This window comes from Amphiura filiformis, chromosome 6 (assembly GCF_039555335.1).
Source record: "Amphiura filiformis chromosome 6, Afil_fr2py, whole genome shotgun sequence".
NCBI classification, from domain to species: Eukaryota; Metazoa; Echinodermata; class Ophiuroidea; order Amphilepidida; family Amphiuridae; genus Amphiura; species Amphiura filiformis.
Window position 1 is genome coordinate 70,379,236 of NC_092633.1, and position 12,935 is coordinate 70,392,170.

General features: G+C 35.8%; 1 protein-coding gene across 1 annotated transcript in view; it reads left to right on the forward strand.

The window, feature by feature from the left end:
* The window catches only part of LOC140155953 (sodium leak channel NALCN-like), a 53,778-nt gene that overhangs the window by 26,955 nt on the left and 13,888 nt on the right, over positions 1-12,935 (forward strand). Inside the window, 10 exon segments of the mRNA XM_072178986.1 lie at positions 1,959-2,096; positions 2,759-2,881; positions 3,436-3,489; positions 4,804-4,987; positions 5,842-6,000; positions 6,813-7,025; positions 8,321-8,424; positions 8,898-9,018; positions 9,740-9,838; positions 12,350-12,550. Coding sequence (XP_072035087.1) covers positions 1,959-2,096; positions 2,759-2,881; positions 3,436-3,489; positions 4,804-4,987; positions 5,842-6,000; positions 6,813-7,025; positions 8,321-8,424; positions 8,898-9,018; positions 9,740-9,838; positions 12,350-12,550 — 1,396 coding nt within the window.

The window sequence follows — 12,935 nt, forward strand, 5'->3', positions numbered from 1 at the left end:
TGATTTGGTTGATCCAAGTATTTACAAAAATAGAAACAGGTTTGCTTCATTTGTTTCCGTAATTTAATAAATCAGATTTTCAGTTTTGTGTAGATAATAATTTCATTACACATTTGCTGACATTTTAAGTTAAGTTCAATAATTGCAGGGAAGAAAGAAACTCCCAAGTTCGGCTTTTGGTCCGCTATGATAATCTTTTCCACAGAAGTGTGGGTAATCATGATAAATGGGGGAAATCTGAAGCATTAAGTTTATATTGCATGCTATCACTGAGAATTTTGTCTGAGTTCTTGCAATTTAATTGTGATTTCCATTCCATACTCTGAACAGCAACAAATAGATGGAAAGCAAGATTTTCATGTTACATATACATATATAAGAGTGGCCACATGTCCATCTTCATCAATGTTATAGGTGCAAAATCTTTGCATATCTCCATTGTTACAATGCCCATCTATTTGAGACTCATCAGTGTATAGTCTATATTCAATTGGTGGCAGGTATCCTTTCTGCATGTAAATTAACACCTTGTTGCCCAAAGAATTCAACAAGAATGGCAGTGAATAATCTAGTCAAGCAGAATGTATGCTTATTGCTAATACAAGGAGTTGGTTCTGAGTGATAGTTGCCTGACACAATCTAATCACATATGCTCAACTTATTGAGTAAAAAGACATTTGAATTCCAGTGTATGTTAACATACTTAATGTATAATGCATATGATGGCTTGAACACAGCTAAATGAGCTAAATGCATGCATTATAATGAGATCTATAGATTAATGCAAAGAAAAGAGCAAGCTTGTTAATTAAAAGTATTAAAGGTTAATGAAAATGTCATCACCAAATACAAATGGTCATCATAACATCCTTAGTAACAGAATAGTACCGTATTCAACCTAATTGTCTCTCACTATGTTTACCCCTTGTCTTGCACATGTTTCTGTACCTGATTTCAATGACAAAGTCTAGTTTGAAAATACCCATTGCATTGCTGTGTTTCTTTGTATCTGTGTCACTCAAAAATGTACGATGTCCATTTCTTCTTGGCCCTTTTGTTTGAATGTCAGGCTTTTATGAAGAGAGGCAAGCTGTTATAGGTAACACATTACATCAAAATGTTGTAAATTTGATACATATAGTTCGTTTTATGGTCTTGGATCCTAAGATTATGTTACCCAACAAGAAATTTGGTGAATCATTGGTTTTAGAAAATAATGACCGAAAAAAGAATTATGATGATAATAAAGTTAATAATTAAGAAAAAAAAAGTTAATGAAGTCTCACTGACTCATGAATCCTGTAGAACAGGTTGTCAAAAATAAGAAACTTTGCATCTGACGATCCTGTCAATTAAACTCCTCAGGGCCTGTGATTGGTTAGTAGTGCAAAAAAGTGTGGTTGATACATCTGATGCCTTCATTGGAGAAAAGAAATCACAGAAAAGATGATGTCGTTACTTTTGAAAGGCAAAAAGCAACTTTTCTGGGCATTGTGGACATGTTGCCTTCAGAAAAAGAAAGTTACTTATTACGAAAACCTAACTTGAGACGTTTGTATGTTCGAAGGGGAAAAAGTTTTACTACGTTCTGAAATGTCAATCATCACAAATCATAAACAAACTGAATCTGAGTTTATTGACATGTGATATCAGACGCAAAGTAGTTTCTTTGTATTCAACATTTATTATAGTGTTCCATCTAGGTCAACCTGTTTGTTTTCATTGTAGTCTGGTGTGAAATATTGGGTCTAGAGTACTAGATTATTTGCAGGTTGTTGATTACCTCAAATTGGCTGCTCTTGAGAAAACAATGACCACCAATTTATTTGAATAAATTTGAATAATATGTTATCTTGTGAAATCAATCCCATTATGCTAGCTATATTCAATAATTACACTTGCAACTTCTAATTACAAAGCTTTGTGACTGATCATTTATTTATTGGTTTGTATTATAGGTCCTATTATCGCACACTGCGGGGCTCCTTACGAAAAAATAAACAGTTGGAAACAGTGAAACAGGGGAATGAAGAAAGACAGGTTTCATTTAACATCAAGGTGATTCAGGAACGCAAGCAACAGGCTGTGCAGAAAAGGTAAATTAATAATGAAGCGAGATGTGTTCCTTTTAACATAAGGTGATTCAGGAACGCAAGCAGCAGTCTGTGTAGGAAAGGTAAAATAATGTTGAATTTTACAGCAGCTCGGCAGTATAATACTTGGTATGCAAAATTGCAAATCAGATGAAGAAAATGCTTTATTTTGGGTTTGTTTGTTTTTTGGTCTGTATAAAAATAGATCACTATTGGTTAAAGAAAAGACAAAAATAGTAAAACAAACTAAAATATCTGGTAAAGACCACTATTATAGTCAAAAGTTGCGACTACTGTTAACAGTTGCGACTACAGCTATATTTGACTAAATGTCTGTTCATACTACTCTGCACTTGCATTGCGCTGCATTGCATTCCCGATATATTGATCTTTTTGCCGCAACTCATGGCATTTCCAAGTTAAAATGTAATTAACTTTAATGCGATACCGCAATGCAGTATTTTGCAGTATGATGCAGTGCGGCAAAGCACCGCAAAGCAATTGTGGTGTAGTATGAACGGATATTTACAACATTTGAAAGTAAATTTTTGTGAACAAGCTTATGACAAGAATAAGCAAAGTTTCTGGATGGATCAGATCAAGGCGCATATATGACATATAGGTACGGGGAAGTTGGTTATTACTATCCGTATTGCTTGTTACAGAAATGCCAAAGAAGAAGACCTGCGTGAGAACCATCCATACTTCGACACGCCTTTATTTGCTATACCAAGAGAGAGCAAGATACGTAAACTCTGCACGTCTATTGTTTACGCCAGATATAATGCGTGAGTAGTAGAATGTGCCAAAAGTTTTCATTGGCTTATTGCTAGACACTAGGCTTAGTTGATATACCATATTTTGCACAGGGTGTGTTCAAGGAGGAAGGGTTGTCTTGTGATGATTTTACTCGTCATTAATCAAATACACCAGATATTATTTCTGAAATGTAATGTTGTGATAGATGAAAGTGTCATGCAGTTGTGATTCATTAATTGCACTTCAGATTACTAAAACATATCCTTTTGTATTACTCTAAAAGATTAAATTTTCACACTACATTTATTTTCATGCTTTTTGCATTTCAAGCAGTGAAAATAAAAATGCACAAATATTATCCTTTTGTGTATAGGTCATCATTATAAGGAAGCTATTGCAAATTTAAAAAGAACTGAATGTCTTTTGTAAGGCATTTCACATGTTATCAAAATCCTGCTATTTGTACTGGGAAATACAAAATCTTAATCGCTTTCAAAACAGCAGTTCACCCTTTTCGGAGTTCAACTTTGTGACAGTATATGAAAACTTGTTTTACTGATTAGATATATGTTTACTTTGATAGGACTATGACTGATGAATCAGGAATGGTTATTAAGAGAAGATACCAAGGATTTCAGTAAGTATATATCTAGGCCTATTTAAAACATCAGACAAAGGCCATGTCTGCCATATAGAGGGTGTATGGATTTAACTGGATATAGCCCCAGGGGTGGAATTTCGTAAATATGTGCCACGGGAGTCCAAGTGGATTCTCGCAGGAGATTTTTGCGAGAGTCCATGGATTCCCGCAAACGGATTCTTGTACAATCATGCGAGAGTCCAAAAGGTATTAGGTCTATGAAAAATGCATTCAATCAAACAAATAAACTAAAAAAGTTTTTAATATATGTGTCGTACCCTCACTTCCATATGTCATTGCATCTTTGGCGACTTTGCCTTTATATTTTGCAGGCTTTGAGTTTTAAGGCGTGCGAGTGTGATCGCACGCCTCAAATGCTCTTGAGGAGTGTGAATTATCGCACGCCTAAACATAGATGAGGCGTGTTGCATCATAATGATTGAGGTGTACTCTAAGCTTACAGCTATACAGATGACAACTGAAACTTCACAATTAAGTCCGACACAATGTATAGTATAATTGATTAATATTCTATGATAAATAATGCAAAACAATGTCAGAAATGCTGTAAATTACGATAAACATATCGTGGTTTGTATGTGTGTGCAGCCATTTTGAATTCGTAATAATATACAGGTAGCTCAACACTAAAAACTCTTCACGTTTGGCGTATTACGCCACATGGTAGGTAGTTACAATAAAAAATAAATGTTGACATTTGGTTGTGTGTGCTCTAAACAAATTTTCCCTGATGACATAAAAAAAATGGTGTCGTGTATAAAAACCAGAACATGATTGGCTGATTATTGTGTTGTGGATGGTACATATCCAATCACTGCATTGGTTAGGAACCTTTTATTAGCTATTGATTAATCGGTAGTATTGATTAATCGGAAATTGTTTTGTTGTAAACATGGAAAAAAGAGGGCTGGTCTTGTTTTCGCGATCGCGAGTGTTGAACTTGAACATAAGTTTGCTGAGTGAATTAGCCGATCAAGCTAACGGACGGCATTTCCAGCGCGAGTCCATATGGACTCACGCAATAGGACTTTTACAGGAGTCTCGTGGACTCACATCAAAATTCCACCCCTGCAGCCCAATAAAATCCTAACCCCAATCTCTTAACCATAATCCAAACCCTACAACTTGAATCCTAAACCTAAAACTTAATCATAAACATAACGTCTTGGAGTGGTTGCAGTTATTCCAACATCTTGCCTTATTTTCTTCCCACTTGTATTGTTTATCTAGATGTTGTACTTATCCTTGATATTAATGTGCTAATTTTTGGGCATGCTTCTTTTCATGTAGTGATTTTCTAGCCATGGTGACTTATTTAACATGGCTATCCATCCTCATCACTGTGGCATCATGTATCTCTATGATGATGGAGACACCGTATCATCGTGTCATCGGCAAGAGGAATGATCATGTTGATGTCCAGATAGTGGAATATATGTTTGTCCTCTTTATGAGTCTAGAGATGATGCTTAAGGTAGGTGCATGGACAGCAAAAAAGAATAGTTTACAGTATCAGCACATTCTCTCATTTGTTTTCCAATATGGGATTTGATCCAGACATTTTTAGTTGCGTTTTTAAGTGTTTAATACATCGGGTGGGTTAAACAGTTTCTTTCTGTTGCTATGATTATATCTTTAGTATCATTTTAAATCAATCTGCAATTTGTTTACTTATTCTGGTGCTCGTCTGTTGCCTTCTTTCCAAGGTAGGCTCATTACCTTCAGAGCAAGTGCAAGTTGTTGATGAAGCGTAGCATTAGTCATGCAATTGGGGAAGCACCAAGTATGATTGAAGGGCTACCATCATGTTTTCAGTGACATGGAAGTTTGCAATGTTACTACTAGGATTGGAAATAACATATTTACATTTTTTATCTCCATAAGAAATGGTGACTTTGAAAACAATTGTTTAAAGTTATATACCTATGGTCCATATGCACAAAGCAAATTAGACCAGGTCTAACATTAGACCTGATCTAACTATGGAGGTTGGACTTAAATTAGAGGGGCCCTTTTACTCTTTTCTTTTCCTGCTTTACTTCAAGCAAAGTCCAAAGTTCAATGTAATATTTAGCTACATGTATTTACCCTTGCCATAGTCTTAAATAATATACTAGAATAGGGTATATAAATACCAAAAAATCCCTTCTCCATGGCATACAAACCTTAGAGATTTAAGCCCTAGATAATGGGTAAATTTGTGAGGAGGAGTGGGGTTGAATGACCACTAATACATGTATGTCAGATTTCCAGTCAGCTTAATCATGAAGTGCCAGAAAGCATATCCATTTAAACCTTGATTTTGTTATGTTTGTTTGTTATTTGCAGATCATAGCTGATGGTATGTTCTTCACACCTAAAGCTCTGATCAGAGACATAGGAGGCATCCTGGATGTATTCATCTATTTTGTTGGCTTGGTTTTCCTGGTTTGGATGTCTGCACCAAGCACAATGCCTGAGACAATCCGACCGTGGTCAGGAGCCCATGTAAGTATGAGATGGCATCCGGGCAGGATGTATTCATCTATTTTGATAGCTTGGTATTTCTAGTTTGGATGGCTGTGCCAAGCACAATGCCTGAGACTATCCAAGGAATTTGTACTCAGCTTACTGAGGTACCGTAACTAAGATGGATGAGGGATGCATCAATCCACCGTAGATATGAATCAACCAATCATCAATCAGTGTTTTCTATATCAGCCGATTGGATACTGATCCCAATCAATACAATACTAAAAATAACACATCTTATACTCCTTGATGAATTGATTAGGGCACCCTCTGTAATAGAGCAATTATCAACTGATGGCAAATAGTTAAAACAAAAACAAGGAAAATCAGTTTAAACCCGCTGATGAAGCCATCCATCTCTGATAAACACTTTGAAATAATCAACTTTCCCAGTAAAATACAACATGCTAGCTAATCGCTGTCCTGAATTTGAAGCCTAAATACTAATTCTGCATGAAAATATCCATCAGTTCATTAGATTGGCAAATGAAGGGATTTCCCTCTGATCCCGATTCAGAACCGATCTGAAATAGGTACATCACTAAGATGGACTTCTTTCATAATTGAACACTTCAACAGTGCACTAACATCCAGTAACATGTATACCTAACGAGGGCTTTGAGTCAGAATTGGTTAGGATATTTGCATTTGGTCCACCATTAGCCAAAACTTGGACATGGTCACTGAGCCACAGGTATGTATGTCCTATATATAGAGCTTAGGTAGTATTAAGCTAGAATTAACATCATTGAATTATCACTATGATATATGCTTTATTTCTTAACCAGGTTTTCATGATCCTGCGTTGTTTCCGTCCGCTGCGAGTCTGTACTCTAGTGCCTCACATTCGTAAGCTGGTTTATGAACTGCTACAAGGTTTCAAAGAGATCCTGCTTGTCTCGGTCCTCTTGTTGGCACTGATGTTCATCTTTGCTAGTTATGGTGTTCAGATATTTGCCGAAACATTAAAAAAGTGCAATGACCCCACAATCAAAGACGAGGTAAGTATGTTGGGAAGTAGCATATCAGTGTGCTGGAGAATGTGTGTTTTGTATTCATTACCAAGCTATTTAGTTCATAGATGTGCACCCAATATGCATTCACACACAACACACACCCCTAACTGTCTCTGCCAGCAATCGCAGACCTTGTTTATTGCTATCAAAACAAGGACGTCTAAAACGATGTTTAATTGACATTCCAAGGATCAAAATGGTGTTTTTTTTGTGTGATAGCTGTATATTATATACAGCATGGAATATTTTGTTTATTGTATTTTATCTTTAACCTGGGACACTCAATCAATTGAAAACATAATTATGCCGACCGTGGCTGGTATTTCTAAATGCAAAAAAGTGGACGTATAATACATTTAGCATGCAATCGGGACTTACTGCAGACATCAGCGAACCAAGGACTTTAAATGTGGAAAGTAATACAGGCAAACACCAATGTACTCACCCCACACACTTTTCGGTGTACGTCAAAGATTTACCAAAATGTTGAAGGTGTGTATCAACAGTTTATGGACACAACTCAAATACATCAATATCCAATAACAGTTGACTGGTTTGGTACTTTCCAAAGGGGATGTAGGGATCAAGTGACTTTTTACATTTATTGGATTAGCTTGCCCTCAAATTTTGGGTGTTTTTTTATCACCTGGGGGAGTGGCCCAAACTGCACAGATACCTGTGGTAGTTGTCATCATGAGGTATACAAAAATGCATTACTTAGATGGCAATTGAGCTTGGAGTAGCTTTGGTGGGAAAAGGTTGTCAAATTTTAAAGTGGCTCCAATCTTGTTTAAAACACAAAAAGTATAAGGATCAGAACAAGTATAGTTTTACGTATCTGTAACGTTAAAGTGGAAAAGTCAAATGACATATTTTAGAATTTTGCGTTTCACATATATTAGTATCTGTGTCATATCTCAAACACTCTCTAATTTGATGGTCTTATTCTCATGTACCCGGTAAGCATTTTTACATAGTGTCATGTCTGCGTTGTATTTGCAGAATTGGGACAACATCACCCACAACTGAATTTCATAATACTGTCGTATCTCTAATGCAAATTATATCTTATACTTTCAAGAAAATTGGGAGCAGATATGGAAAAGACATGTTTCACATAGAGATCTATGACTTCAATGCCATATTTAAGATGAAAAACATGATAATGAAAGTAGTTGATTATTATTTTTTATGTGCATGCAATTAGAAAGCAACATTAATTTTGACTTGAAATTTTGAAAGATAAGCAGCTGTACTTGTTGTTTCTGTCCTTCCTACAGGCGGATTGTGTTGGAGAATTTCGACAAAATATTAGCATCATCAGACTGCACAGATGGGAGAATGATGATGAAGAGCGACCTGGGTTTTGGGTTCCAAGAGTATGGTAGGTACTGTATTATGGTAGCCTAGAATTATACATGATATGTGACACTCAGGCGAAAGTTAATTACATGTAGTTATGAAAATTGACTTAGCTTTGTAATTATTATTGCCCATGGATTATAAATGGCCGGTGATGGACCCAAGGTTAAGCTTCTCTGATGTCAACCAACCCGAGGGCGAAATGCAGGGAAGTGAGCAAGTGAAAAAGAAAAACATGCAATAGGTGCTGCAAATGAAAAATATAGGTCCTTCGAGTGGTTTTAAGGCATTAAATGCTGCTAGCTCTCCTGATGTTCTCTGGTAGTAAATTCCATTATTTAGGACCTGCAGCAGAGAAAGTCCTGTGGCCATAGGTTTGTCCAGTCATACTATGGACTTGCTGCAGTCCAAGGGAGCTAGAACATGGTGAGTATATGGGATAAGTAGGTGATCATTGTACATCTCAGTAATCTGTGGTTTACCACTTTTTGACAGGGCCAATCCAAGGAACTTTGACTTTGACAACCTTGGCCATGCCATGCTTGCTTTGTTTGAAGTCTTGTCACTAGAAGGCTGGCTGGAAGTCCGTGATATCATCAAGGAGAGATGCTCATGGGTAAGACCAGTAGCAATTAGAATTTATATTTTTGTTCCTTCTTGCAAAGAAATGATGGGTCACAAATAATTAATTGCTTGGGCAACAGGTAGGACTGATGTAAAGCTATGAAGAGTGTCATTAGATATGTGAGATTAAAATAAATAAATGCAGCTAGCTTTTTCTAAAAGCCGGTCAAAATTCAGACAAATGTGTTTCATGGCCCCAAACAAGTTTCTTTCCAGTAGGTAGCCTTAATGCCAAATGATTTTTAATTTTTAGAGTTGGGATGTATGGTAACACATTAATTGTCAAATCAGTGCAGAGTAATTTAGATTTGAAAATTGTAGATTGATTTTCATTGGATATGTAGTAATTACATAATGCTTGTAAAAATTGACAGGATTTCTCAAATGAAGAAACAAATTATATTGGGCTCACCCTGCAGGAAACAAACTTGTGTTTTTTACGCTAGTTTGTAAGCCCATAACCATATTGTGGATCAAAATTATGATTTTCTCCAAATTTTTGCATTATATATAAATCTGAAATCACAGATATATTCATTATATTGTTGCCATTCTAAGTATGTATATTTTTATATAGGCCTATATACTTTAGACCAACAATTTAGCTGTAATGATTAGGCCCAAACAAAGGTTTCTATATTTCAAGGCTTGATACAAGCCTTAATTTGTTAAATAGTGAAAGTATTAATACTTTTTTCTCTTTGAAATTTCAGCTGCATAGCATGTATATCCACATCTTTGTTTTCATTGGGTGTATGATTGGACTCACATTATTTGTTGGTGTTGTCATCTCAAATTACTTTGAGAACAAGGTATGTATAGCAGGAATAAAATGGAAACATGTGTAGTCAAAGATTGCAGGAAGCAAATAGGCCTTGGGTATAGACCTTTTCATATTGTGTGAATCGGCATCGGAAATGTTTGCAAAATAATCACATGGATGTGAGCGTCTTTACATGCCCGCGTAAATACACATAAATGCTCCTCAACTGCGTGCATTGACGCAACGCACAACTGGCGTACGTGCGTGCCCAAGAACTGCGTATGATGAACTGGGTCATCACTTCGCAAAACTTTGATATGAAAAGGTCTATTGCAATGGATGGATGAGCAGTAGTATTAAAGTATGTCGCATATTGTGTGAGATGAAAAAACCATGATGTAAGTTAGCATTTTGATCAAGTAGAAATGAGTTTAAGCATGTATATAAGCCGTCCAAATCTTGATAGCTTTTGTAAATCGCAGGGCATTGGCTTAGCCAAGAGGGGAAGCTTCCCCCTGTTAAGGCCAGAGTAATGGAAGACACATTCGTCCACGCCCGAATTTGAGATTTCTTGATTTTATCAACACTAAGATGTATTCTTTCACTTGAAACTGATAAAATACAACTTGTTAATATTTACACGTATTTTTGCTTGATTTATTTCACTCTTTTCAACTCTAAAAAGTCACATGGCTCAAGACAGCTTAGTAAATTGGCGGAAATAATGAGTCAGAAATGCGCGAATGCGAAATATTGTGATTACGCTGCGATTCATGGCGTGCGTGACGCTGGGCATAACTCAACTCTGCGTATGTCCAACGCAGTCAAGGCGCATTCGGTATGTTTTTAACGCCGCAAATGCGGTGTAAACAAAACACAAATTTGCAGTCAAAATGCCACTTACATTTGTTAATTATGTTGAATTTTGGCGGACTAAAAGCAGACATTATAAATTCATTGTTGCAAGAAGATGCATATTAAGACCATGCACCAGGTACAGCTTTTACAAGCGTGAAAATCTTGTCGTTTTAAAATATAAGGACATTTTGTGCATAATTTTGACATTTTTTTACTAAAACGTCGATTTCTCATAGTTCACTTTTGACAATATTGCACGATTTTTGTGACAAGATAACTCGAAAAATATGCAAGCAAAAGGTAAACTTTTTGCACTATCGTTTAGAGTACATCAAAGTCTAGGGAAGGTTTTCTCATTTTTTCAAAATATTTGTTTTAAACAAAAATATACACCATTATGTGCAATTTTTAGCTGAATAGAATGACAAAATTGCTTTTTTCACATGTTTTTTTAAAAAAAAAAAAAAAAAGAGACGAATTTCAAAAAAAAAAAAACCTTCCCTAAGTTCATGTCTCTTCTTCATTAAAAGCTAACTGATTTTTTTTTTACTCCGAACTGATTTTTTTTTAAGTTGTCACAAAAAATTGGGGTAAAAAGTGATTTTTGTGATTTTATCAAAACTCGAGATTTTTGAAAAATCTGACGTCACCATGGGATTCCTTGACTCATTTCCTTTCCAAAAATGTATAGTTTTATATACTTTGGAGATACAATTCAGAAATAATGATGCTCGAAAAGGTCCATGTTCTCTCCCATTACTCTGCCCTTAAACAACTACATATGAAATGCTGGCTGTCAAAAAATTTTAGGCCTTTTTGACCATTTTAGACATTTTTCACTAAATTTTGCCCAACTATAAGATATTTTGCCACCCCCACCAAAAAATCCTGGTTATGCTACTGCCATGGGGTGACAATGTGATATGTGTAAGCCTTCCAAATTTCCATTTTCTTTTTCAAAGCCAATAGCATCTCTTCTATATTAAAGGGGCCACTTGTTTGACAGCACTCGCTTTATTAACCTTGATTAAGTGGGTGTCATATTGGGATAAAAAGTTTTTGGGATCACCATCCTTATTGTTTTAGTTCTATTACCAAAAGTAATTGTGAAAGCAGGCAAGACTTTTCGGCCATCTCATCCATGAGACCTTTCGGCCATCTCCATGATTATTTTGATGGTATTTTGATGTATTGATATTGTAGTATGTATTTTGTTATTTTATGTGAATTGTGGAAATAAAATAAATGAATAAATGGTTTGAGAAACACCTTGTTTCTAATCAATTTTTGGACACTTCACCCCCACACCCCGGGCCCGACACCTTTGTTTCTTTTTATCTTTGAAAAAACCATTAATTATACATACAATAAACTAGTGCCTTGCATACGTGCTTGCTTAATTAGCATCATGTGCAAACATTGTATGCAGTTATTTTTTAATGGGTCTTTCCATTTTAAATGTAAAGTCTATGGAGATGAAGATTATAGAAAAATAATAAAGGCCCATAAAACAAATGATAATTTTGTAATAAAAATTGTTTGAGCAAATACAAATACCATAAAATACTTAAGAGAGCCTACCTGGAACAAATGTCCTATATACCTTAGTGTTATGAAACAAAGGTCCCCCCATGGTGAAATGAATGAATGAAGTTATAATTCATCTGGCAAAACATAATAGTTCATTGAATTCTTTTAACAGGGCACATCGCTGCTGACTATTGACCAGCGTCGATGGCAAGATTTGAAGGGAAGACTTCAGCTGGCCCAACCCCTTCATCTGCCTCCTAAACCAGACCACTCGTATGTGCGTGGGCGGCTATATGAACTCACCCTTCACAAATATTTCAAACGATTCATCGCTAGTTTAGTTCTTATCAATTTCTTTCTGCTCTCTCTGAAGGTTAGTATATTTGTGGGATAGGCTTTTACGACAGGAGTTCGTAACAATTGGTAAGTTTTTAGCGGGTTTGCCGTCGGACAAGTTTAGCTAAACCGGCGGCAAACCCGCTAAAAACTTACCAATTGTTAGTATATTTCTCAGGTAGCTCTGATAATACAACAAATAAGCCTTTGGGCAATAAGCCAATGAGCGTACACATTACAGCATTAATTTTACAGCCTTGTTTAGCTATAGCAATATTGTAACATTTCCATAAAAAATTTTCCTCACAAAATGTTAATTTTCAGACAGGTCCCGTTGTAATTTTGATCCAAAAAATAGGTTTTTTCCAGCACTTGCATCATGTGTGTCAGTTCATTGATCATTTCAGTGTGTTATATGAACA